The following is a 27,596-nucleotide window of genomic DNA, read 5'->3' on the forward strand; positions in this document are numbered from 1 at the left end:
GTCTGCGCATGCTCTGAGGACGCGGCTAGGGATGCCATCTGGGCAGGCAGCCTTGCGAGGGTTAACACGTTTAAATGTTTTACTCACGTTGGCTGCAGTGAAGGAGAGCCCGCAGGTTTTGGTAGCGGGCCGTGTCGGTGGCACTGTATTGTCCTCAAAGCGAGCAAAGAGGTTCTTTAGTTTTTCTGGGAGCAAGACATCGTGGTCTGCGACGGGGCTGGTTTTCCTTTCTTTTTTTGGATCCTGGATGCTGATTGGCCGGTATGATGCAAAATTACTAGTTTACCGTTCTAATTATGTTGGTTAACAGTTTATAATACCAACAAGGCACCTCTGGGTTTGTGGTATATGGCCAATATACCACAGCTAAGGGCTGTATCCAGGCACTGCGCCTAAGAACAGCCCTTTTATTAAAAAAATAATTTTTAAGAACAGCCCTTAGCTGTGGTAAATTGGCCATATACCACACCCCCTCGGACCTTATCGATTAATTCGATTCTGTAGTTATACTGAGCAATATTAATGCAACACGTTATTTAATATGCATGAGATGCAGATTCTGGTCAGTGTATTCAAACCTGCTGCCATAGACAATGGCCGAGATTAAGTTGGCGACGGCATAAATCACAGGCTGTGTGGTGTCAAATGCCTTACCTGCAATAGACAAAACATCTAATCAATTACTAAATAAGCTTTCCAGAACTGACAAGATCACTAAACAAGCTAACTAATTTATCTATTTACTAATAATATGGTTAAAAATAACCAGGCAATTAGGGCTACACATCACTTAAATACATTATGCTAATTCTACTACTACAGTGTAGAGATACCGGTATTGCTCTTACCCTCAGGTTTTTCATACACTTCAATCAGGTAGTGAATTTCCTTTAAGATTTTCTCCTTGCTCAGTTTCTTGCCCATCCCAAAGTCTCTAAGGTTTGTCAGGGCAAAGAGCCTCTTCTCTTTCCATGAGTTTCCTTTGGCAAACAGAATCCCTGTAAAGAATGTAGTCGGTTTCCATGATAATTCAAAGTGAAATAAAAAAACATATAATATATTCACAATAATATACCATTCCATAATTAATTGACTCATTCATAATAATTATCATATACCAAGAAAATTAACAATCTGCCAAGTGATCTATGCATCCTTTCTGGGCATGTAAATGCTAATTAATCATGTAATCATTAATCTGTAAATGCTAATTAATCATAGACATTCATATTATTTGCAGAGGATTAGTATAAGAACATTTGATGGATTTGCTTTCAATGAGAATAACATATCTATAACTCACATTTCTATGTGAACTTTGTCAGGTCGCCCAAAAACGTACCTATTGCAGCTTTAAAGTAACTCTCCAGTGAAAATCCCACTTTTAAAAGTTAATATTCTGTTAACTTATACCCACATAATGTTGTTGACTCCTCCTTGAGGCCTAACATAAAAATGCCAAAAAGTAGTTGACTCGCATTAATATTTTGGTATACGCCCACACAATTGTGTTGTGGTACGCCCACAACATTCCAACACAGAAAAGCTTATTTTTAACATGCTCAATTACATTTGTTTTGGAATGGAAAATATGTCCCTCATATTGTAACTAATTATCGGTCATATTTCATAGATATCTGGAAACACTGGACAATTACTTTAACCTCTTCACTATAGGGGGCAGTATTTTCACGGCCGGATGAAAAACATACCCAGATTAAACGGCCTACTACTTGGGCCCAGGAACTAGAATATGCATATTATTAGTAGATTTGGATAGCAAACACTCTGAAGTTTCTAAAACTGTTTGAATGATGTCTGTGAGTATAACAGAACTCATATGGCAGGCAAAAACCTGAGAAAAATCAGAACAGGAAGTTTGACCTCAGATGGCTGTAGTCATTTCAAATGAAGTTCTGTCTAAAATACAGTGTCTGTGATGTCATATTGCACTTCCTAAGGCTTCCACTAGATGTCAACAGTCATTAGAACCTCGTTTGAGGCTTCTACAGTGCAATTTGATTGAATAACACCCGGAACAGTATGTGGTCGACCTGGGGTCATTGCCTTACCTCGCGCACACTCACGAAGGATTAGCCATTTTTCTTTTTCTTTTGTAATGAATCTGCTATTGTCCGGTTGGAATATTATCGCAATTCTACGATTATAACTCCCTAAAGATTGATTGTGAACATGGTTTGACATGTTACTACAAACGCTGAGGGAACTTTATAACTTTTCGTCGACGGTGGATAGATACATTTTGGAATGGGGATCTGGACGCGCCATCAAAACGGATTTATTTCGACATAAATGATGGACTTTATCGAACAAATTAACATTTCTTGTGGAAGTGGGAGACCTTCCGAGTGCATTCAGCCGAAGATCAGCAAAGGTAAGATAATAGTTTTAAGATGATTTGGACATAAAACGCAAAACAAGCTAATATATGGGGACATTGACTTGCATTGGATTAGCTGTTGTAGACAGTGGCCAGGTAAACAAAACTAAAACATGGATTTCTGTCTTAGCTTGTCCATCGACTGAATACAAGCTAAGGAAACCCAATATGTGATTTTGTAATGTTGGTGAACTATCCCTTTAAGAATGGGACATAGCCAGAATAAGAGTAAAATATCATTACCATGTCCATGGTTGAACTCATAGAACACAGGCGTGATGTCCCTATCCCCAAATTCCTCTGCCTGGTTTATCAGCGCCTGCTTGACCGTCTTGTATCCTGCCAAAACAACTACTTTCTTGGGTCCAAAGTGAATCGTAAAGATGGAGCCATATTTCTTGGAGAGCTGGACAGACAAAGCATACATAAAGTACACAGTTATGCCTGATAGTCATATATGAAGAAGCACAAAATAGGACATCACATATGGCTTGTTAAACAGGGGTTTACAGTTGAGGTCAGACCTGGGTTCAAATACTATTCACTGTATTTTAAAGACTTAAAAAAACATTTCAAAATATCTATTTAGACAAAGCTTCTTACACTATGTATTTGAAACCAGGTCTGTTTTGTTAACAAGATCCCTGAATGAATAGTCCTAGGGTGCATCTCAATATTCTAAAGTGGCCTCATCTCTTTCCTTGCAACGCTTTGGTCACTGTCACAAAGTATTTTGTCCATAGCATGGTCCCAGCAAAAAACATCTGGGACCAGGTTACTTGGGCAGGACATATCTATTGAAATACATTACAGAATAGAACATTAAACAACATTCACCAGCTAAAAGCATGTACAATGTGCGGAAGTCCGTTCTATCAGTTTGTTTACTGAACTTTTCAAACCTGGTGAAATGGCAAGAAAACTATATAAGTGAGATAAAACAGATAACATCTCACAGATCAACAACCTCAACTTAGTTTTCTCTGAAAGCAACGGAGGACTACATCTTACCTCGCAGAGAGTGCAGTAGGGCCTCTTGAGGTCCAGCTGGAGCATGTTACCAAGCAGGGGCAGCGGCCTCGGTCCTGGAGGCTCCTTCCCCTGTTCCTCAGAGTTGGAACCAGAGAAGAAGAGGTAGAAGACCAGCAGAAACAGCACAGCCCCCAGCAGTGTCACCGTGCTGGGAGCCTGGAGGAGAAGACCTCCCATAAGAGCCATGGATCTCCACAAGCAGTGCTGTAAGATCAGACAGTGATGTGGTATTGGGAAAAGAGAGTGCCCAACATAACGACTGGCTTACATACAGTTGAAGTCGGAAGTTTACATACACTTTTAGGTTGGAGTCATTAAAACTCGTTTTTCAACCCCTCCACAAATGTTTTGTTAACAAACTATAGTTTTGGCAAGTCGGTTATGACATCTACTTTGTGTATGACACAAGTCATTTTTCCAACAATTGTTTACAGACAGATTATTTCACTTAAAACTCACTGTATCACATTTCCAGTTTACATACACTAAGGTGTCTGTGCCTTTAAACAGCTTGGAACGTTACAGAAAATGATGTCATGGCTTTAGAAGCTTCTGATAGGCTAATTTACAACATTTGAGTCAATTGGAGGTGTACCTGCGGATGTATTTCAAGACCTACCTTCAAACTCAGTGCCTCTTTGCTTGACATCATGGGAAAATCAAAAGAAATCAGCCAAGACCTCAGAAAAAAAACTGCAGACCTCCACAAGCCTGGTTCCTCCACAAGTCAGCAATTTCCAAATGCCTGAAGGTACCACGTTCATCTGTACAAACAATAGTACGCAAGTATAAACACCATGGGACTACGCAGCCATCATACCGCTCAGGAATAAGACGCGTCTGAAAAGTGCAAATCAATCCCAGAAAAACAGCAAAGGATCTTGTGAAGATGCTGGAGGAAACAGGTCCAAAATTATCTATATCCACAGAAAAACGAGTCCCATATCGACATAACCTGAAAGGCTGCTCAGCAAGGAAGAAGCCACTGCTCCAAAACCGTCATAAAAAAGCCAGACTACGGTTTGCAACTGCAAATGGGGACAAAGATTGTACTTTTTGGAGAAATGTCCTCTGGTCTGATGAAAGAAAAATAGAACTGTTTGGCCATAATGACCATTGTTATGTTTTGAGGAACAAGGGAGAGGCTTGCAAACCGAAAAACACCATCCCAACCGTGAAGCACAGGGGTGGCAGCATCATGTTGCAGGGGTGCTTTGCTGCAGGAGGGACTGGTGCACTTCACAAGATAGATGGCATCATGAGGAAGGAAAATAATGTACATATATTGAAGCAACATGTCAAGACATCAGTCAGGAAGTTAAAGCTTGGTCGCAAATGGTTCTTCCAAATGGACAATGAACCCAAGCATACTTCCAAAGTTGTGGCAAAATGGCTTAAGGACAACAAAGTCAAGGTATTGGAGTGGCCATCACAAAGCCCTGACCTCAATCCTATAGAACATTTGTGGGCAGAACTGAAAAAGCGTGTGCGAGCAAGGAGGCCAACAAACCTGACTCGGTTACACCTGTTCTGTCAGAATGGGCCAAAATTCACCCAACTTATTGTGGGAAGCTTGTGGAAGGCTACCCATAAAATTTGACCCAAGTTAAACAATTTAAAGGCAATGCTACCAGATACTAATTGACTGTATGTACATTTCTGACCCACTGGGAATGTGATGAAAGAAATAAAAGCTGAAATAAATAATTCTCTCTACTATTATTCTGACATTTCACATTCTTAAAATAAAGTGGTGATACTAACTGAGCTAAGACAGGGAATTTTTACTAGGATTAAATGTCAAGAATTACATGTCAAAAACTGAGTTTAAATGTATTTGGCTAAGGTGTATGTAAACTTCCGACTTCAACTGCATATATGTGTGTGTGTGTATATATGACTAGCAAGCTGTAATGGAAATTATATGATTAAAGGTTTGACTAAATTATTTCACTCAGAAACCATATAACCTGTTGAAATGTGTTAGGTAATTATAAGGCTATAATAATATGTTAAAAACTATAATCGAATACTGTGTGTGAGGAGATGGTTTAAGACTAAGACACTGTTACCACTTCAAAATTAACAGGGCAGAGTTGATAAGACGACCTTGGGAAAGGAACAGGAGAAGAGGCCTCCCTAAATTAGGGAGAGAAACAACGGCCTGGGAACGGCTTAGTTGGCAGGAGATTAGAAGACAGGTGGCAAGGTTTGATAAGGAATGTATGCGTACTGTGGAAAAATACAGCCGCCTAAAGCGGGGTGGAGTTCTCTACTGATGTAAGTTTATTTGTGTGTGTGTGTGTGTGTGTGTGTGTGTGTGTGTGTGTGTGTGTGTGTGTGTGTGTGTGTGTGTGTGTGTGTGTGTGCGTGTGCGTGTGTGTGTGTGTGGTAATATAAAAGGCTGTGTGCATTGTATGAATTTTAGAGCTCTCATAAATAAACGTTTTGACCATTGTAGGCTGGTTCTCCGTCTGCTTCATTCAACCAGAATCTTACACACTCTGGGGGGGCAGACAGTAGTTTTAAGTTCGGTTTAAGAACATTGATAACTTAATTCCCGTAACACAAGCATACTTCTTAGTTCTAGCTAGCAAATATAGTTAACACTAACTATCTAGCTAGCGCCAGCAGGAGTGGAAGTTTGGCTGCCTACTTTCTCTCCGTGAGCGGTACCAGTTATGAAAGGACACTTGAAACAAAGACTGCATTTACACAGGCAGCCCAATTCTGATCTTTTTCCACTATTTGGTCTTTTGACCAATCAGATCAGCTCTTTTGCCAACAATTTGGCAAAAGACCAGAATTGGGCTGCCTGTGTAAACGCAGCCAAAAAGTCTTGCTTGAAGTAAAGTTGTTTACAAACTGTTCTCTAGCTGGCTGGTGGCTAATTTAATCTTCTCCTTGTCCATTGACGTTAGCTAGTGTTTAGTATGAGCTACTAATTACTATTTACATATAATACATTTGGGTAAATTTGGGCACGAAAATCCAATATAGCACCTTTAAGCTTTCTTGTGCTGTTTAAAGGTACATAACACTAACCGTGTCAGTTATTGATAACCGCTAACGTTAGATAATTGACTCTGCTAAGCTTGGATACACCTCAAAGATAAAATGGCTTCTGATTAGCCTTTGACTATTTGGTTAGTAATGTCAGACGGCTCCATATGTATTGCTAATCAATAATACACTTCATGATTCTGCTTGACATCGGCAGTAATTCTGCTAATTTTTGTTAAATCCCAAAATCCTGGAGTCATTCACCAAAATAAATTACATTGAACCAAAGTGCAATAGATGTTGAATTGCTGTCTGCGCTCAGTTGGAAGCAATCACTATGTAGAACATTCAACTAGAAGATTTCATCAAAACTGTTAAAGGCTCAAAGTGGAATTGACAGCATTTAGCAACATGAAATATTTGTAACACCTTTTTTTAATATTCTGACAAGCGAGTACTTAGATATGGTCATTTTTACATTATCATAAATGTATACAATGTTTGGGAATGACATATAGTAAGGCATTCGTGAACATTATATAGCAATAGAGTCGGAAAGCGGCCGTGCGTTTGGACAATGACACAGAATTAAATAAAACCGAATAAAAACATCTGTCCTGTCCAGGACCGGATTCTACACAGACCGGTGCACCATAGCCAATCAGAGCTACAGTAGGCCTATATGCAAATAAGCCAGTTGCCACAAGGCCAATGTTTCCAACTTAGCGACTTTGTCGCTATATTTAGCGAGTATTCAGAACCCTCTAGCGACAGATTTTCAAAAAAGCGACTAGCGACAAATCTAGTGACTTTTTCTGGTGTTATTGGAGACTTTTGGAGACTCTGACGTGAAAGCACAATTCCTTCTTACTCTTCTCAACGAGCAGCCTGTCCCAAAGCACTTACAGGCGGCCCAGTCCTCGCACAGCAGTCCCTCCCAGCTGCAGTCAGAGCAGGAGATGCTCACCCCTCTGCGTCCAGACTGCAAATAAATCACGCATGCGGGAAGCCGCCGCTGGCTTATCCCGCCCTGGTTTACATTTTTTTAAAATACATAAAAACTGAATTAGGGCCAGACTAGTTACCATAATTTTCTCACATTGCCATTGACAGTTTATTCTATTGTCTCTTTTTGGTCCATTTAGATTTTATACAAAAAAAATGTATAAAATGTTATGGTTAAAAATGTTCATGTTTTACTGTGACTTGTTGTAGGCTCCTAAGTGGACCATAAGGATAAAAACCAAACCAAATTAAGAAACAAAAAACAAAAAAATAAAATAAAAAAATAACTGCCAGAGTGTCTTTTTTGGGTCACTTTTGTCGGTCCCAAGCCCGGATAAAGGAGGAGGGTTGGAATTGTGACATTAAAAAAAACAAGAATCGACAGAAGAAAGTTAATTTGTAGTTCTAAACATATTTAGGGTGTTTTTTACTCACTTTTTGTCTCTCCCACGACATTATTCCTCTCTCCTACAGCGTCCATCACAATTACATGCACATGGCAAATTATGCAAATTAGGTGATGACGTCATTTAGGGACTTTTAGGACAGCCAATAGCTACTTTCCTTACTGAGGACTTGGTAACACTGCAAGGGCCTGCAATCATTCACTTTGAACTTAACTATGTGTTTACAGGCAGTAGCAACAGCACGACTTTAGATCATTTGAACACATTCCCCAAAAGCCACCTAATGCAACTGAATGGATTTCTGCAAAAATGTAAATAGCACAGGAGTCCTCTTACATTAGGGAACTAAACAATCATTTTGATCAAACAGCCATGAAACTGTATTTTTGCTCTCCCTCAATTACCTATGCACATCAACAAGATCAACAACTAATGCTAGTCACAGCGAGATGAGCTAAAATCTAACGAGGGAACATTAGATAAACGCTCTCAAACTTTTTCAGCTAATTGGCCGTCAAAATTGCCCTGATAAAAGTTGGGGAATAGTAGCCTGCTCGTCCTTCTGCAGCTTGCCTGTCAATGCAAGCATGTCCCTACCCACATTTTGACAACGGAATGGGAACTGGAACTGGCCTGCCCACCCTTTTGATCGATGCCAAATACATTTGATTGACAACTAAGAGATATGCTAACTGTGGATAACAGTCGTTCAAGTTCAGCATAGCTAGCTAACCAAATGACAGCTGCAGCATCTCTAGCTGTAGCCAACGAAAAACAATATGAGGGGGGAAGTCGGTCACTCACCGACTCCTCCAATGAAATCACGGACCAGACATAACCTATTTGTTTTTAGTTTTGTACGTGCAACTGCGAACCAAACTGGCCATTGTTTTCTTAGGAGAAATATGGCCCTTTATAATGTCCACTTATGTACATAGGATGCTGTCGCATTTTAATATATTAAAACCAGAGATAAATAATATTATTCCAGCCGTTGTACTATTGTGCACAATATGCTGCAACCAATATCAAAAAGTATTAACTCAAAATAACAACTTAGCTTTGGATTGTTGTAACATTTAAACGTAAAACATGTTATTCCTTTTTTTGCACTGCATGGATCACCGGTGCAGTTGACTGCAGCACTCTAAATACTGTATACTGTAGTTGAGTAGCCAACCTAGGTTACTGCTCAAATGTTGCTGTAAGAGGCCTACATGTTACTCTTTCGTGTTGTGTTTTGTTGAAGGTTTAGTTTTTTGGTTAATCACTGTCAAGCGTTAAAAACCGAAGCCAGACTGCAACATTTTAGAAGCCTAGCTAGGACTGTGGCATGTCTGTACACCCCCCCCCCCCCCCACCCCAATGGGTGGCAGGAGCAAACAATGTACCAGACCAGCTGTCATTTACAGCCTGATAGCAAGAAATGTACTACCAAGAAATGTATTGGTGAATTATATTAATTATGCATTGAACTGCATTCATATATTCTGCAAACAATGCCTTAGGTCATGGATTTTTTTGGTAAAATATAACCTATTTTTAAAAAGTCTTGTAAAGTTGGTTTTGAAGCATGAACTGGGAATTTGATATTTTGACTGATATGATTGTCTGTTTGTTTCATATCTGCAAAGTAGTTAAAAGGCTATCAGTTCCACTGTAACACTGCCATAAATATTACAACCAAAATAACTTCCTAATTTGTTGGATATTATGTAGCACTTTATTCAAGTACATTTAGTTCTGTACACAGACAGGATATTCTGCACTTTAAGGCTGATCTAGCAGAAGGCAGCAGAGACCTTGCATTGGTGAAGAGTTTTATGCTCTGTAAAGACTGATGGCAACAGAATCAAAATGCATTATTAAAATGATAAGACATGCTTCTATATTGCTCTTTGATAAGTGTTTCATGTAAAAATGGTAGATAGCCTCGAGGACAAATGTTCCTTTCAGAATGGACAATGAAGTGGTATTCATTTCTATGGGGATATCACGGTTCTAAAATAATGACACATGCTTCAAAAACATAAGAAATCCCTTAAAAACCCAAGACATAACATGTACTGAAACATTTGGCTAAAGGAGAGGTAGTGGATAATTAAATGTACAAATGTGAACAGAGCAGAAGCAACTTTGGATTTAAACTATGGAACAGAACGCTATGGGCTTGGTTTCCCAGACACCAATTTAAGCATAGTTCTGGACTAAAGCACCTTTTCTAGAATTTCCATTATACATTGAACGTGCTTTTAAGTCTCGGACTAGGCGTAATCTGTGTCCAGAAAACTGTCCCTATAAGTCTGGATATGAGTGAACTAAAGCCTTACATGCTGACCACACCGATCGCGTTTATATCCCAGGACAAATTAGCTAGCAATAGCAAGCTAGCTAACTAAATTGACATAAATGTTTAATGCTTTTCGACCTATCCCCAAATGAATATAGTTGGTTCAGAGTTCGTTTTGATATTTCAACCTGCGTGTCCTGATTGCGTCTGGTGTGGGTGGACAAAATCAACATGCGCGCGATAGCGCACGCACGGTCTGGTCAGCATGTTAGAGTGCCTCCACTTTAATGATGTTGAGCTGGGTTTCCTGTGGGGAGACTGTGATGTCTGAGTCCAGGTAATCAGAGGCCTGGGTGGGGGCCATGCAGTCCTGGAGAGCTCCCTCTGTGCTGGTGCTGGGATAGTCTGTACTGTCTGTTCCTCTATAGGACTGTGTGTGTGACTGCGTGTATGTGGTGGCGTAAGACTGTGTGCATGAGGGCATGTGTGTTTGAGTGTGTGGCTGCTGTGTGTAGGATGACGAGTAAGGCTGTGTGTGCGCCAGCGTGTATGTAGGGGTGTGTGTGAGCGGGAGGCTATCGGTGGTACTACTGCTGCTGCCCGTCTGGAAGCCGTTGATGCCATGGGGGCTCTGTCCGGACAGTTTGAAGGTCTCTATGGTCTCCAGACTGGAGCTGTCCATCCCGTTGTAGCTGGGCTGGGCCTGGCTGCACTGAGCATACCCTCCTTGGCTGAAGGGGAATGTGTCCTGGCTGTAGGAGGCAGAGCCTGAGGCAGGTAAGACTGGGGGTGGGGGAGTTTTGGGATGCTGTCGCTGGTGGAGGCTGGTACAGGGTGCCTCCAGTCTGGAGGCCAGGGTCTGCAGGGTGCTGAGAATCTGCCTCTGGACCTGGGTCTGCTGGACCTGCTCCCTCTCCAGCCGGTACTGCTGCTCCACCAGCATGCGCACCGCCAGGCTCAGGCTGTGGATCTCAGAGCCCAGGGTCTGGACCTGCTCCTGGAGACCCCCACCACCACCCCCTCCCCCGCATCTCCCTCCGGTCTCCTGGTGAGCTGCCTGCTGAGGGCTGGGGTTCCTGTCTCTCCTGAGAAGGCCCTGGTTCATGCCCTGGCTCCCAGGGCTTTGGAGGCGGATGACAGGGCTACTACCCTGGGAGGTGGGTGGTGGTGCTGGGGGGTTAGGGAGCCGGATGCCCACACGGGGAGGAGCAGGGTGTGGGGAGCGGACAGCTTGGCCACCGACTCTCTGCTGGAACATCTGTCTGGGAACACTGGCTCCTTGCTGGCCATCCAAATTCCTCTGCAGAGTACAAGTCCATTGTAACATGGGTCAGTTGTAACAGGCTAAATATATCAAATTAAAACCTACTTAGAAAGCTGTTCCATGTGCCAATGATTGGTTAGTCTTTACATGACTATGAAGTTTAATTAAAAAACAAATGTATCCATCAATTATCTTTGGTTTCATTGACAGATTTGTTTTGAGGCCATGTTTTAAAATATATTTTTGCTGCCTCTCTATTTTCATTATTGACCTTTGGAACATTCTCTATGTATCGACACATATTTTATCAGTAAGATAAGGCCTTTTGATTGGTATAGTTGATGACAATAATTGTTGTATTTTTTCACAAGACTCCCATGATTGGGGTTAGTTGTTGTAACTCATTGTTACAACTTACCCCTGTACCTAAAATTATATAGCATTTAGACACATGAACATATTTATATAAAATTTCACGTCTTTACATCAACTTTGGCAATGCAACTATGATAAAACCTTTGAAAAAAATGTAAATGTCACATTTTTCTTTTTGAACGCTAATACTAAATATAGTTTTTCAGCTATTCAGTTTCTGGTCAATATGACAAGCCTAACTCGTTTTCTTTGTCAATTCTGTGTATTTACATCCAAAACTGTTTTTAAATCATACCATTGTTGAATTACCCCTAATGTTTTACCATTAAAGACAGTGGTACAACTGTCCCTGCTATTGGGGTAACTTTCGAACCTTGGGTCTAAGCCAGAATTGTGAAAAGTATACATGGAACTGTAGCCTACCTTTAGTTAGCAGACAAAATGTAAGTTGTTCATGTGAAATTCTGAAATCTTTAAATCAAACAGTGTTAAATAAAGATGTTTAAAACAACTTTAAAATGTGTTACTACTGTCCCTGACCTTCCCTACTCATATACTGTAACAAAACACTAACTGTTGTACTCTTTCCAAGAAATGAACAGAAATCCAACAAAAGGATGACCAAACACTCAGCGCATGCCACGTGTTGGGAGGAACTGCATTGCCTGAGGCAAACTGATCAAAACGAGTGTTTGCTCAACCTTTTGTTTGATTGAAAGATGTACCACTGTTAAACTTTTGTAATACTGTTCATTTCAATAGACAACTTAAAGATAAATTGTTGATTGTGACGACTCTCCCACTCTGTCTGCCTAATTCTCTCTTTGCTCTTGTTTTCCTTAATAGGATGTCGGTGGGCGGAGCCGGGAGGGTCGTCAGTGAAATGGGACACACCTGGGCTCGGGTGTGTCCCGGGATAAATACACCTCTTTCTCATTCATTGAGGAGACTCTACATGCAGACACACTGTTAGATTTTGGTTGTGGCACTGGTCAACACCCTTCATTATCACATTTATGTGTGCAATCACTCACAATTGTATTTAGTTCACGTCAGTTAAATATTTTGTTATTCCTTATCTCCATGTTGTCTCCCTTTCTGTTACAAACTTTGAGCTTGTTCATGACAAGTGGGGGCTCGTCTGGGATGTGAATGTTGGTTCCTAGACATTTTGGCATATAGCACTTTGCTGTATTATGAAGGACTACTTGTCGTTTGGCTTACTAGTATGTGTGTTGTGTTTTGGAGAAAACGTTATTGTTTGAGAACTCCGTAGGTGCTTTGTTTGCATCTTTTGTTACAGCTTTTGAGGTGTAATGTTTGGTGCCCAGTGGTGGTTGCCTTTTTTGTTTGGTAAACTTGCTACTGCAGTGGATAGTTTGCTGTGTGCTGCGTTGGAGAGAGTACATGGGTTAGTTTCCAAGCCCCTACCCAGGCTGGAGACTCTTGCCCTACTTGCTGTTGGGACATCGGTCTGAGGTGAGCACAATTGGCTGTGTACCTCGGTGGGAGATTTGGGTAGGGTAGTGAAACTTACTACCTGGAGCTATAGCCTTTCTTTTTCCCCTGTTAGGCTTAGTGACGTGTTTCATTTTAGAATATGTTGGGCATGGTTAATGTTTATTTTTGTTGTGGTGTCTGTGGACTGAGCAGTTGTCTCGGGGGCACATCCATGGCTTGGTGGAATCTACCAGCGTGCTGGGTCTTTTTTTTTCGTGCCGGCGGGCTACAGTGTGTAATTACCTACCTCAAATCCGCACGAAGACTAGGGTTGAGTTATTGTAGGTTTTGGGGAAGCGCCATATATCATCTCTTCTGTGGTGCCCAGTGCGATTGTAATTTCTCTTGTGGTCCGGTCTGGTGTGCTCAGCAGAGGGGAAGAGCGTGATAATTTTTTTCTATTACTTGTGACTATGGCGTCTTACGTAGACAAGTTCATTCGCTTTCCATCAGAGGAACTGTTAGAATGATGTACTAAAGAACAGCTGTTGAAGATTGCTGAACACTACAATGTTGAAATTAGTGGAAAATGTCTAAAATTCTTGTGTTGATATTGAAGGCCAATCTGGAGTGGTATTCTTGAAGTTACCACTGGGGCAGCTTCTGCCGAGGACTCGCCGTCTCCCCATTTCGTTACAATGGCTGCTCCATCTGTTAGCCATAGTAGTCTTTTTGAACAGCAGAAAGAACTGCTTCTGTTACAGGTAAAGTATGATTGGGTAAAGTATGACAAGGAATTGGAATTTAAACAGGATTTGGAGCGTGCAAAAATAAAGCTGCAACAAGAGCGGCCCCGGACACATTTGATATTGTTGGAAACTTAGTTGTTGACAATTTTATGAGAAGGACCCTGAGACATTCTTTTCATTGTTTGAGCGTGTTGCTGACGCAAGGAGTTGGCCTGATTCTGACCGCACTTTAATGTTGCAGTGTGTTGACTGAAAGCGCAGGAAGCATATTCAGCTCTTAGTGTGGCTGACAGTGTCAGTTATAAGGTTAAAATGGCTGTGTTACAGATTTACAAATTGGTTCCTGAGGCTTACTGCCAACGATTTAAAACTTAAAAAAGGTATGATTAACACTCATGTTGAGTTTATCTTCAGTTTAATCGCTGGTGTTCCGTCCTCTGCAGTTATGACTTTCCAAGGGCTGTGTGATCTGATTATGCTAGAGAATTTAAGGACACAATCCCTGATCGGATAGCCACGTCCATTAACGAATGAAAAAGTAAAGACTGTCGCTGAAGCTGCGGTTTTGGCAGACGAGTATGTTTTGACTCGCGTGTCTTTGCAGAGCCCCGTATTCGGAGTGAGTGGGGGTGTTTGGAGAGATATGGCCTTCGCTCACCGACATGCTCTGGTTCACGGGCAGAGTTTCATTCAACTAGGGTTGAGCCTGACTCCTGTGGTAAAGCTGACTTTGGTTAAGAGTGTCACTACTGTCAGGGTTCAGGACATTGGAAAAACGAATGTCCGGGTTCTCAGGGCTAAGGGTAAATTCAGTACTTGCGCTTACGTTAAATCTAAGCCTACGGCGTTAGCAGCGCCTGTCCCATATCAGTTCACTCCTGACACTGGCTCATGCCCAGGGGCATGTGAAAGTCCATATTGACCCAGACTATTTACCTTTCATTACGGAGGGTTTTGTCTGTTAGGAAGTAAAGACCTAGTGCCAGTGACGATCCTGAGAGACACAGGTGCCTCTGAGTTGTTTGTGTTGGAGTCTGTTACCCTTCTCTGCTGAGACTGATTCGGGGAATAGTGTTTTAATTATGGGAGTAGGTTTAAACCCTGTCAGTCCCATTGCATAAACTGATGTTGGATTGTGGACTGGTGAGATTGTTGTGGGGGTGCGTCCTTCGTTGCCTATTGAGGGTATTGACGCTATCCTTGGGAATAACTTGGCTGATGAGTGTCTGGCCTGCTGTTTCCATCTAGTGGTTTCCGCTAAGCCGTCATTTGTAGGAATTCCTGATGAGTGCACAGAGTTTCCCCAGCGGTGTTTTCTACGTGTGCAGTGGCGCGTTCTATGAGTCGTGGCGACCTGGTCACTGCGCCGGCCAACGAAAATGGCACAAAGAATTCTGTCACTACTTTCCCTGTACCCTGCTCCGATCTAATCAAGGTGCAACGGGCTGACCCCACATTAGAGGAGTTGCGTGACCAAATTGTGCCTGTGGAACAGTTGGGAGATGTCGCCCATGGCTATTTTCTCCAAGAGGATGTCCTGATGAGAAAGTGGGTGTCTCATGGTAATTGTTTTGTGGGGGAGGCTATTAAGTCAGGTTGTACCAGTTAAGCTTTGTGGGTTGGTGTTGACGACTTCCCACAACAACGTTGCTGGACATATGGGTGTGAGGGAAAACCTTCAATCGCATATTAACACATTTCTTTTGGCCAAGGTTAGAGGGATTTTTCTGAGTTCAAAACTTGTCACACCTGTCAATTAACTGGTAAACCTAATCAAGCTAAGCCGGTACCACTGTTTCTTATTCCTGTACTCAGCCAACCTTTTGAGTCTGACTGTGTTGGTCCTCTGCCTCGTTCTAAAAAAAGGTAGTCGTTACCTGTTCACTGTAATGTGTCGGACCACTAGGTTTCCTGCTGCCTATCACGACTAAGTCTGTGCTGAAAGCTTTCACTGTTTGAAATCGCTAAGGTCATTCAGAGTGATCAAGGATCTAATTTCACCTCTAAACTGTTTGGTCAGGTTCTCCAACAGCTCCATATTAAACACAATTTGTCTAGCACCTATCACGCGCAGAGTCAAGAAGCGCTGGAACGTTTCCATCACACTTCAGTCTTTGAGAGCTTATTGTACTGAGATGGCTTGGGAGGAGGAGTTGCCTTGGTTACTGTTAGCTGCTAGGGAGGTTTCACAGGAGAGCACGTGTTTCAGTTCAAATTACCTTGTGTTTGGACATAGGGTGCGTGGACTTCTATCAGTTCTCCAGGATGACTGGAAGTCTCCTGAGCCCCCTCAGTCCGTTATTTTAAGTGTGATTTCGCCTGTATGCCGCTGGTGAGATGGCTAAAGAGAAGCCATCATCTTCACAGGAGAGGATGAAGGGCATATTTGATCGGCGAACTGAGCCTCGTCACTTTAGTCCAGGTGGCCAGGTTCTTGCTCTGCTGCCAATTGTTGGTGCTCCTTTTCAAGCCAAGTTTCAAGGTCCATATACGGTTGTGAGCCAGTGCACTGAGCAAAACTATCTAGTTGCCACTCCAGAATGGAGAAAAGCACACCAACTGTGCCATGTAAATCTGTTAAAACCCTATTATGCCCGTTCCTCTGAGGCTGAACAGTGGGAGTCTACAGAGGACGGTGAACTTGTTCTTTTGGCTGGTACCGTTACTTCCCTGGGTTCTTGTCATGCTAGGTCCGTGCATGAGGAGGAAGATGTTCCTGGTCCTGACGATTGCATACTGCAGGGTAGATTGAAAAATTCAGAGACACTGGATGTTTTAGACAGGCTTCTCACTCATTTACCTGTTGATGGGCGGGAAGAGATGGTCGGTCTGATTCAGAGATTTCCAGGTTTGTCTTCTGATACATCTACACCTACAAAGTTAATAAAACACAATATTGACGTTGGGGATGCTGACCCCATTAGTCAGCGGACCTATAGTTTGTTCAGCGAAACGGTGTTGTCTGGATGCTGAGGTCAGGTACATGCTGGAGAGTGATATAGCAGAGCCTTTCTCAAGTTGGGCTTCTCCATGTATCTTGTTCAGTAAACTGGATGGGACAAACAGATTTTGTACGGACTACCGTAAGGTAAAGTGTCACTAAACCAGATTAATTTCCTCTTCCTCGGATGGAGGACTGCGTTGGTTAGGTCGGAGCAGCTAAGTTTGTGCAAATGTGACCTGTTAAAGGGCTATTGGCAGGTGCCACTGACGAGTAGGGCACGTGAAATCTCTGCCTTTATTACACCCTCTGGTCTGTACTCGTATTCGGTTATGCGTTTCGGCCTGCGTAATGCACCTGCCACTTTTCAGCGACCTTATGAACAGGGTTGTCTCTGGTCTGGCCGGGTGCCCTGGACGATGTAGTGATATATGCAGATACTTGGGAGGAACATCTGTCCCGTATTCAAGCCTTGTTCCACCGCCTAGCTGCGGGTCGCCTCACGATCAATCTGGCTAAATGTGAATTTGCTCAGGTGACCTTTACATACCTTGGAAAGGTGGTTGGGCAGGGTGAAGTGCGTCCTGTTTGGGCTAAGGTGGTAGCTACTGATGCTTTTCCACCAACTACTAAAAAGGAACTGATGCGTTTCTTGGGAATGATTGGTTATTACTGTAGTTTTTGTAGGAACTTCTCTACTGTGGTCACAACCATGACAGATTTTCTGAAAGCTACGGCTGTTTACGTCTGGTCTTATTGTCAACAGGCTTTTGAAGATGCAAAGAGGTTTCTTACCTCAACTCCGGTGCTGGCTGCTCCTCGTGTGGATTTGTCATTTACCTTGCAGGTGGATGCTAGTCATGTGGGGGCAGGTGCAGTTTTACTGCAAGCAGATGTGTCGGGTTGAGAGGCCTGTTAGTTTATTTTCCAAAAAGTTTAACCATTATCAGTTGAACTACTGTCATGGAAAAAGAGGCGCTAGCACTCATATGAGCACTACAACACTTCGAGGTGTATGTCGGGTCGCTCCATGTGTCCTAACCAGAGGATAATGAGATGGTGTTTATTTTTTACAAGCATTCCATCTCAATGTGTGGCACATCAAAGGGACAGAATGTCGTTGCTCTTTGCTCTTGTTTTCCTTAATAGGATGTTGGTGGGAGCTGGAAAGGTCGTCAGCAAAATGGGACACCTGGGCTCGGTTGTGTCCCGGGATAAATACCTCTTCACCATTCATTGAGACTCTCTCCATCCAGACACACTGTTAGATTTTGGTTGTGGCTGTTTTATTTGTTTGCTTTGGCACCTTTCAACACCCCTCATCACATTTATGCACGCAACCACTCACTTGTATTTAGTTCAGTTAATAAATATATTTTGTATTCCTTATCTCCACGTTGTCTCCCTTATTTTGTTACGAACTTCGAGCCGTTTGGTGACATTGATGAATCGACACTATTTAAAATAATTGTGTATATTATGGTGAGTTTCCTTCGCCTTGTACTCACCGCTTGGGTAAGCCTCTGAGCGACTGGGTCATAGGACTGTGGTTGATCTGCTGCCACAGGTCTCTGGACATCAGAACCAGGAGCACTAGACTGTTCTCTTCTCAACAGAGCTGCTACCTGCTGGTAGGACTGATAAGAAGAGTCTCTTGTCTGGGGGGGGGAAAGGATCCAATCAGCCTAGAAATGACATGATCACCACAGTAATAACACCTCTCATATGATCATTTGTTTCAAACCAGGGTTGTTCAGAAAGTGGACTGTGTGGGGGTACTACCTGAACATGTTCAACAAGAAATTCAATTTTTTTTACTGAAACATTTCAAAAGGATTGTAAATTAGAGCCTGGGTACCAGTCTGTTTCTGCTACATTTCTACTCCTTGACATGCAAAATAACAGAGTACAAGGAGTGGAATGTTAGCAAAACAGGTTCTGGATTTTTATGTAAATTACACTGTTCTGAAAGATTTACACAAGCATGTAGACTCCATCATACTACATTCTTTTATTTATCGTCTTCCCCAGGCTTTCAAACAGAATGTGAGAAGCCTGAGCAGTATACTACAAAGCAGGATTAATGACTTAGCCAGCACCTTGCCTAAATATTTTGAAATAACGTTACATTTTTTAGATGAGCTTGAAATGGGCATGGTCTAATTGACAACCAAAAACACATCTACATTTTGATTTCTTAATGAATCAGAAAATCAGTACTGGTTGTTTATCAAAGTTAGCTGGCTAACTCATTGATCCTGCTTTGTAGTATAAGGGCTTCCCAGGCTAATTGTGCAGTGCACATAAATGCAGAGGCTCGTTGATGAACTCAATGTGCTGTTCTCAGTACAGGAACATGGGCCTAATTATATCCATTTATACACTGCAAAATGACCTGAAGTAATCCCAAACCAATATTGTATTGGACAATACCAGAATAATAACATCCCTCCATTACATTGAGACACTATCACATCTATTTATTGGTCTGAATATTTGGGAGCAAATTTTCTTAACATATTTTTATGAAATTTAAAAAAAAATAAAAAAAATAGGCCAAATACAATTGCTTGCGGGCTCAATTTGGCCCACCGGCCGCCAGTTACCAACCCTTTCTGTATATGTCTACTCAAACTTGATGTCTCTGCACCCTTTTTGGTCTTAGTGAATCACACGACTATGAGACGTGCCTACCTTTGCTCTATGAGACAAAGCCTTATCCAGAAGCCTTTTGCGTGCTGCCAGTATGGGGTTAGTAGCTGGGGAGGGTGTGGCTCTCTTACGCATGTAGGCCCCTGTCACAGCCGCTGCTCCTGCGGGTGGAAGACCCCTCTGTTGAGAGTTCTGAGCCAATGATGTAACACTGACAATCTGGATGTCCTCATCCTCCTTGTTCCCTTCCTCCTGTTTCTCTGTCCTGTTGCTCTGTCCTCTGCTGGCGCCTTCGCCTCCTGTCCCAGACGGCCCCTGACCCCTGACCTCAGGAGGAGTGGAGCCAGGACACTGCTTGGCGAACTCTGACGCCGCAACATAGCCTGCGTGGCGTGACGCCTCCCGCAGTAGATTCCGTATTTGCTGGTCGTTCCAGCCCTCCCGGCTTCCACCATCTCCCCTCCCTGCCCCAACCCCAGGTGTGGTCTGTGGCTCTGGGGCTGCAGCACTTTCACCACCCCTCTGGACCTTCTTCCTCTGGAACTCCTTGAGGTACAGGTAGATGGCCTGGGCAGACACCCGGATGTTCTCCAGCTCCAGCACCGCCTTGATCTTGCGGAAGCTCAGGCCCGCCTGCCGCAGCTCCACCACCTTGCGCTTGGCAGCATCGTCCAGACGGCCCATGGTTGGTCACTCACTCCAGGCTGCTCCACTCCACAAGAGCCCTTCTCCAATCGGGACTTAGGCTACTTCTATCTGTTGAGACAAGAGAATTCACTACTAACTGTAGTAAATAGAGCATTTGGAATTAGACTTTCAAACACATAAATACATTAGGCTAGTGTAGTTAAACTGATCAGAAATCACACAGATGGCACCAATTCTATCACAATCTTCTTCACCTGAAACCTCACATTGACAGCTAGCCTGACATTAAAAGCAATTTAACTTGTGAAGGACAGGACTCCAGGCAAAATTGACTGATTATTTTTGGCAATATACATAAATTATTAGCTATATTTAATAAGCTAAATAAACAGAATACATAAGCCAATAGAACACGGCTGGCAGTGTATCCTAGCTTCTGCCACAGACTTCCACCTGAACTAAGATTGGAAGCCGTAGCGTAGTCTACTTTTATTACTCCACCGGTACCAGCAGTCTAGCATCAACGTTAGGACACTGTGTACTGTCCACTGTCTAGCTAGTAAATATTGTAGCTAGACAGCATCAAACCTGTCCCACAATGTGAACACATAGGTTAGGACCGTTAGGCTAACGTTGAAGAAAGGAAAGGATTTTATCTACATAGCTAACTAACGTGAGCTAGTTCTAGCTAAGAATATTTGATCGCGGTGCCAAGTCACCTCAATACGATACTGGACGTTTTCAGCTCATTTGAAAATGACCCATATCGTTCCCTTTAGTGTGCAAGCTAAATCGTTAGGGGAAAACAAACATTTTTAACAAGTAACTATTAGCTAACCTTACTGGTAGAACCAGTGGTCGAGGGTTGATAGCTAGCTAAAGATTTTCACATGAATGTTGACAAGAGAAAAAGTGGAAATCGTCGTTTGGGCGACAACGTCATCATTACGCGTCAGATTTAGCACAGAGGAAAGAGTGGTTGAGACTGCTTCCGACTCGAACGAAATGTACGTATTCTGGGTTTATATAAGTATTTCTATTCCATATTATGATCTTCTCAGTGTTGACCATTTTGGCATTACATTAGATGCATTTTAATGCTTGAGCTACATAAACAGAGCAGGGCACAACGTTGCTAATTAGCTATCGTTTCTGGCCTTGCTTGTTCTATGAATGGAGGAAGGCAATGGCGGCCGCATAAACGCAACAAATAAACAGTTAGATAGCGTTTGAAGATGAAGAACTTAATAATAATGCTGTTTGGTAGCGATCTTACTAGTACTGTGTCTACACTTTCTCGCATACTGCACGAGCTAGTTTATGTCCATATTAGCTAGTTCTCTTAATTAGCCCAAAATTCTGATTATTTCACAATTGTATTTAACCAACATTGGAGAGCAAGCTAGATAGTTTATTGGTGATGAGTGAATAAGACTGTTATACTGCAACTGCCCCTGGCTTATTTTATAATGCACGTTAGCAGCATTTATCATGTATTCATTATCTTTTTAATTGCATCTAACTAACTTAATTGACATATTTTTTTCACGTACTTAGGGCACCGTCACCCACAAAGCGTAAGGAGGAGGAAAAGTCAAAGGACAGGGGAAAAGAGAAGACTGCCACTAAGGAAGGGGGGGACAAGGAGAGAGGCAGGGAGAAGGGCCACAAACGACGCAGTGCATCCACTGGGAGCAGCAGCAGGTGAGATTGCCTCCCCTTGCTCTTTCAGACTCAGTACAGTCTTTAACTACCTCAAACAGTGCTTTAGGACACATTAGCTAGGGCTTTTCACACTGCTAAGCCAAGCTGGAATGCCCTGTGTTCCAAAGTGGGCCACGAATTTCAGATGGTACCTCCCTGTTCTGCTCAGTTTCCATCTGTTTGTGTATGTATATCTTACTACCCAGCTCCAGCAGCAGCTCTGGCTCCAGCTCTGGTTCCTCCAGCGGCTCTAGTTCCTCTGGCACCAGCCGCTCTGGGTCTTCCCGGTCCAGCTCCTCCAGCTCATCTAGTTCCTCTGGGTCACCCGACCCCGGCCGCCGCCGCCACGACAACCGTCGCCGCTCCCGCTCAGCGTGAGTACTAGCTGATACATTGTGATTGTGGGCTCATCGGGACATTCCCTGGGTTCACATAGTATTTGAAATCGTCCAAATTTTTTATCTTAGTCTAGGACAATGGAACCAGTGGCACACACTGAAAGTAGTTGAAATATGTCAAATACTATTTGAACCCTAGGTCTGGTTGAGAATGCGGTTTTATCATGGTCAAAATGGTTCAGTTGTGGGAAAAACGACAAGGTTGTCCCGCTTTAAACAGTGTCTTTTCACTTAGTAAACTGTCATGGTTTTGTAATGACTGTCCATTGTGCTGCAGGTCCAAAACACAGAAGAAGGGAGATGACAAGGAGCGAAGGAGAAGGAGCCCGAGCCCCAAGCCCACCAAAGTTCACTTAGGAAGACTGACCAGAAATGTGACCAAGGTGAGGGACTACACGACACGGCTCATCCCAGCTGTGTTTCTGGGCTTACTACAGTTAGTGTGCAAGTGTAAATAAACCCAAATTCAACAACGGGAATTTTGTATGTAAAATGTATCGATATTTTTGAAGTCACACTTTACTTGAAGGTGGTATAATACACAAGGGATTCATAACACCTTTTTGATTGTTGCAGTCAATCATTAATAACAACCTTCATAACACCTTTACGAGTGTTGCAGTCAATCATTCATGAAAACATTCATAACACCTTTATCATTCATAAGGAGTTTTCAAAATAAAATATCAAATAGATAGATCTTTATTTCTCCATTGTTCAATGGAAATGTGTGTTTTTGTGCCACAGTACCCAACCCTCTGACACACTATTGACATAACAGGCTGGGAGCAGCACAGTGTTAGCGGTTAGTAGCAGTTGTGTATCCTCTCATGATCCCACAATTTTGCAGGGTGCATGGAATTGTCAATATTATTGTATTGAATTATGAACTCTTTGAAAATATCCAGGAGAAGGCAGTTAAGAGTACCTGGCCTAGAGCGAATTCTGAAGCACCAATCGTATGTTAGGCTTACAGCATGTTCTTTTACAAAATTAGCCAGGAACATTAGGGGCTAGGTACTGTGGCTGTAAAAATACATATTGTTGTACAGTGGATAAATAAAGATATATGCACACACACACTACCGGTCAAAAAGTTTAGAACACCTACTCATGCATGTGTTTTTCTTTATTTTTACTGTTTTCTACATTGTAGAATAATAGTGAAGACATCAAAACTATGAAATAACACACATGGAATCATGTAGTAACCAAAAAAGTGTTAAACAAATCAAAATATATTTGAGATTCTTCAAATAGCCACCCTTTACCTTGATGACAGCTTTGCATACTCTTGGCATTCTCTCAACCAGCTTCACTTGGAATGCTTTTACAACAGTCTTGAAGGAGTTCCACATATGCTGAGCACTCGTTGGCTGCTTTTCCTTCACTCTGCGGTCGGACTCATCCCAAACCATCTACATTTTTTTGAGGTTGTGTGATTGTGGAGGCCAGGTCATCTGATGCAGCACTCCATCACTTTCCTTCTTGGTAAAATAGCCCTTACACAGCCTGGAGGTGTGTTGGGTCATTGCGCTGTTGAAAAACGAATGATAGTCCCACTAAGTCCAAACCAGATGGGATGGCATATCGCTGCAGAATGCTGTAGCCATGCTGGTTAAGTGTGCCTTGAATTCTAAGTAAATCACTGACAGTGTCACCAGCAAAGCACCCCCACACCATCACACCACCTCCTCCATGCTTCACGGTGGGAAATACACATGCAGAGATCATCCGTTCACCCACACCGCGTCTCACAAAGACACGGCGGTTGGAACCAAAAATCTCAAATTTGGACTCCAGACCAAAGGACAAATTTCCATCGGTTTAATGTCCATTGCTCGTGTTTCTTGGCCCAAGCAAGTATCTTCTTCTTATTGGTGTCCTTTAGTAGTGGTTTCTTTGCAGCAATTCGACCATGAAGGCCTGATTCACACGGTCTCTGAACAGTTGATGTTGAGATGTCTGTTACTTGAACTCTGTGAAGCATTTATTTGGGCTCTAACCTGAAGTGCAGTTAACTCTAATGAACTTATCCTCTGCAACAGAGGTAACTCTAGGATTTCCTTTCCTGTGGCGGTTCTCATGAGAGCCAGTTTCATCATAGAGCTTGATGGTTTTTACGACTGCACTTGAAGAAACTTTCAAAGTTCTTGAAATGTTCCGTATTGACTGACCTTCATGTCTTAAAGTAATGATGGACTATTGTTTCTCTTTACTTATTTGAGCTGTTCTTGCCATAATATGGACTTGGTCTTTTACCAAATAGGGCTGTCTTCTGTATATCCCCCTACCTTGTCACAACACAACTGATTGGCTCAAACATATCAAGAAGGAAAGAAATTCCACAAATTAACAAGGCACACCTGTTAATTGAAGTGCATTCCAGGTGACTACTTCATGAAGCTGGTTGAGAGAATGCCACGGGTGTGCAAAGCGGTCATCAAGGCAAAGGGTTTTTTATTTTATTTTTTACTTACTACATGATTCCATATGTTATTTCATAGTTTTGATGTCTTCACTATTATTCTACAATGTAGAAGATGGTAAAAATAAAGAAGCCATGAATGAGTAGGTGTTCTAAAACTGTATATACTGATATTTTGGGATATTGAAAATATTTCACAGTGCTTTAGATGGTACAATGATTCTCTACACTATAGCCTACATTGCTTGTTTTGTCACACAAACTGAAAGTTGTTGAACATTTTAGTATTTTAGCAGCTATGTATAGCGGAGTGATTTCTACATGTTGCGCCTTAAAGTAAATATATACTTATTCTCTTTGAAGGAATTGTATGTCGAGACCATGTCATCAGAGATAAATGTTGAAGTCATTTTTATCTTCTGTTGAACAGGACCACATCCAGGAGATCTTTGCCACCTACGGCAAGATCAAGATGATTGACATGCCAGTGGAGAGGCTCCACCCAAACCTGTCCAGGGGCTACGCCTATGTGGAGTTCGAGACTCCAGAGGAGGCCCAGAAGGCCCTGAAACACATGGATGGTGGTACGAGGGCATCTTGGGCATGTTCATTAGGCCACAGCATAGTAGAATGTTTTGCAAACGAAAATGAGCAATTCTTATTGGACAGGTTCAGATAGTTCCTCTTGGTTTCCGGTCGTTTTATGCCTACTGAACACAACCTTGTAGACTGTAACAATAACAGACCTGGTACATACTTTTTTGAGCTACAAGTAATACATTTCCATTGTAGCCAATTAAACCTGGCTGTTACACTGGTTGCACGAACAGCACATGACTGGAGATTAGCTGTGAGAGGCTTTTTAATTTTCTCCCAGTCGATGTGTGACTCACGAAGGATAAACACTTAGTGGTTTGTGCTTCGTCCGTGATACCAGCTTCCAGTGGAGCAGCTAAAAACATACAATGATGGCGTTCTTTCATGCGAACGCTATGTCCCCAATGTATCATCTCTGGAAGAGTGCAGAGCCTTTGTTGGACTATTGGCTAATCCCTTGTACTGCTTTGTGTCAGTCTGAAATCTCAATGTTTTGGAGTTTAGATACATTTTAACAGAGATGTTTCTAATATGACGTTGAGGTTTGTGCGTATTTCTGTCTTTCCTCTGTTGCCAGGTCAGATTGATGGTCAGGAGATCACCACCTCTGCCGTGCTGGCTCCAAGGATACGCCCTCCCCCTCGCAGACAGTCACCCCCACGCAGAATGCCCCCACCTCCCCCCATGTGGCGCCGCACCCCACCTCGCATGAGGAGAAGGTTAGTGTTGGCCCTGGTCTGATGGCCCAAGCCCTGGTGGGTCTGGTGGTCTGATAGCCCTGCTCTGATAGCTCTAGCCAATGTTATGGTGTCCTGGATTTATAGTACAATACTGGTAACATACTTGGTTCAATCACCAATTTCAACAGTAATTTCAATCCTCCAATCTGACCTACTGTCCTGAGAACATTACTGTAGTGTTTAAGAGCGTCTGCTAAATGACGTAAATGTAATTCTCTACTCCTAGCGCCTCTCTAGCTCCTTGTGGTGTAATATGTTGACCTGTTGATAGTTTCTTCAAATGACGCAATATAAAGGTACTTTACTGACACAAAAGTGATGCTTTGTTTACCTGCAGGTCTCGGTCACCAAGGAGACGGTCCCCCGTGCGCCGACGCTCCAGGTCCCCGGGGCGCAGACGGCATCGTTCCCGCTCCAGTTCCAACTCCTCACGGTAGAGGAACAACGCTACCCACCTGCCCACCACAACAACCTAGGGTGAATGTATTTTCCATGAATTCTCGCATCCTGTCCCCTCGTCTCTTCCTGAAAATGCATTGGAGGACAGAATCGGAATGTTCCTTCTCCTCCAATGTGCTTTGAGGTGGCGAGAAGAGAGGATGAAAGGAATCAAGGAAATACAATTGAGCTTGTACCTCAAAAGAATTTGTCTGAAGTGAACAGTCTAGTTTCTTTGTTTGTCTCATTACGTTTTTCCAGTTTTCATTTTAAGGTTCCACACAGTCATTCAGATTACTTGTTGATCGTCATGTCCTTTGTTATCCAATCAGAGCTCAGGCTTTGTTTTATTACTAATGATTTGCTCAAGATGTGTAGCCTGTCTTTTTACCACCGTGTACTGATTTTGTACATGCTTTGAAAATAAAAAGGAAGAAACTTCAACCTCAAACTGTTTGTCAATTTCTGTGGCTTCTTTAAATCTATATGCCAGCCTAAGTTTATTGACTAGCTAGAGACACATTTCTATATTTAGCCATATAAGAAACACATGCACACATTTTAAAGAGTACACTACTTGTCCTTTTAGGGATAAAATGTCTAGCACAACTAGCTGTGTTTCTTTTGAACACTTAACACATTTTTGGATTCCACCTCTGTAAAAGTCATTTCCCTGATGACACCAGTGGAGGAGCAGTGTCATTTCATACAAGCGCACTTGTTTCTACAGTTCCTCGCCTCCGATCCTCAATTGCCTTTGACCTTTTTCAAAAGGAGGCGAGTAGAGGACATGAGGAAGGGAGAATATTTCATTGAGATTCTCCCATGATTAGTGTAGTAAGGTTTAAACTTCTCCAGCAGAGGGCACTGTCTTCACATACGGGTGGCAGGTAGCCTAGTGGTTAGAGCGTTGGACTAGTAACAAAGGTTGCAAGATCGAATCCCTGAGCTGACATGGTAAAAATCTGTCCTGCCCCTGAACAAGGCAGTTCCTAGGCCGTCATTGAAAATAAGAATTTGTTCTTAACTGACTTACCTAGTTAAATAACGTTAAAATAAATATACAAGTGGTTTATTTTATGCC

The 27,596-nt window shown here is 42.5% G+C and overlaps 3 protein-coding genes across 7 annotated transcripts; 1 reads left to right on the forward strand and 2 right to left on the reverse strand.

The window, feature by feature from the left end:
• Positions 1 to 532: 532 nt before the first annotated feature.
• On the reverse strand, positions 533 to 3,619 carry LOC115198340 (cytochrome P450 2K1-like). The gene is made up of 4 exons (XM_029760266.1): positions 3,413 to 3,619; positions 2,645 to 2,807; positions 849 to 998; positions 533 to 654 (listed from the first exon to the last, which is right to left on the reverse strand). The coding sequence occupies exons 1-4, from the start codon at positions 3,617 to 3,619 to the stop codon at positions 533 to 535; spliced, it is 642 nt and encodes a 213-aa protein (XP_029616126.1).
• A 6,691-nt stretch (positions 3,620 to 10,310) lies between these two features.
• On the reverse strand, positions 10,311 to 21,148 carry LOC115206665 (zinc finger CCCH domain-containing protein 18-like). Of its 5 annotated transcripts, none has more exons than XM_029773867.1 (4): positions 21,046 to 21,148; positions 19,602 to 20,343; positions 18,416 to 18,565; positions 10,311 to 11,438 (listed from the first exon to the last, which is right to left on the reverse strand). In XM_029773867.1, exons 2-4 carry the CDS (start codon positions 20,241 to 20,243, stop codon positions 10,407 to 10,409), a joined length of 1,824 nt encoding a protein of 607 aa, XP_029629727.1. In that variant the 5' UTR covers positions 20,244 to 20,343; positions 21,046 to 21,148; the 3' UTR covers positions 10,311 to 10,406. The 5 variants fall into 5 exon arrangements, with proteins under 5 accessions (XP_029629727.1, XP_029629711.1, XP_029629719.1 ...); XM_029773851.1 differs by having other exon boundaries at positions 19,602 to 20,315; positions 21,046 to 21,139; XM_029773859.1 differs by having other exon boundaries at positions 19,602 to 20,315; positions 20,927 to 21,060.
• Positions 21,137 to 26,963, forward strand: LOC115206690 (RNA-binding protein with serine-rich domain 1-like). Its single transcript, XM_029773894.1, has 7 exons — positions 21,137 to 21,214; positions 21,765 to 21,911; positions 22,118 to 22,285; positions 22,587 to 22,692; positions 25,168 to 25,321; positions 25,912 to 26,053; positions 26,412 to 26,963. Coding segments are annotated over exons 1-7 (819 nt in total). The 5' UTR covers positions 21,137 to 21,212; the 3' UTR covers positions 26,512 to 26,963.
• The last annotated feature ends 633 nt before the right edge of the window (positions 26,964 to 27,596 follow it).

The sequence above is a fragment of the Salmo trutta genome, chromosome 1, assembly GCF_901001165.1.
Source record: "Salmo trutta chromosome 1, fSalTru1.1, whole genome shotgun sequence".
In the NCBI taxonomy this organism is placed as follows: domain Eukaryota; kingdom Metazoa; phylum Chordata; class Actinopteri; order Salmoniformes; family Salmonidae; genus Salmo; species Salmo trutta.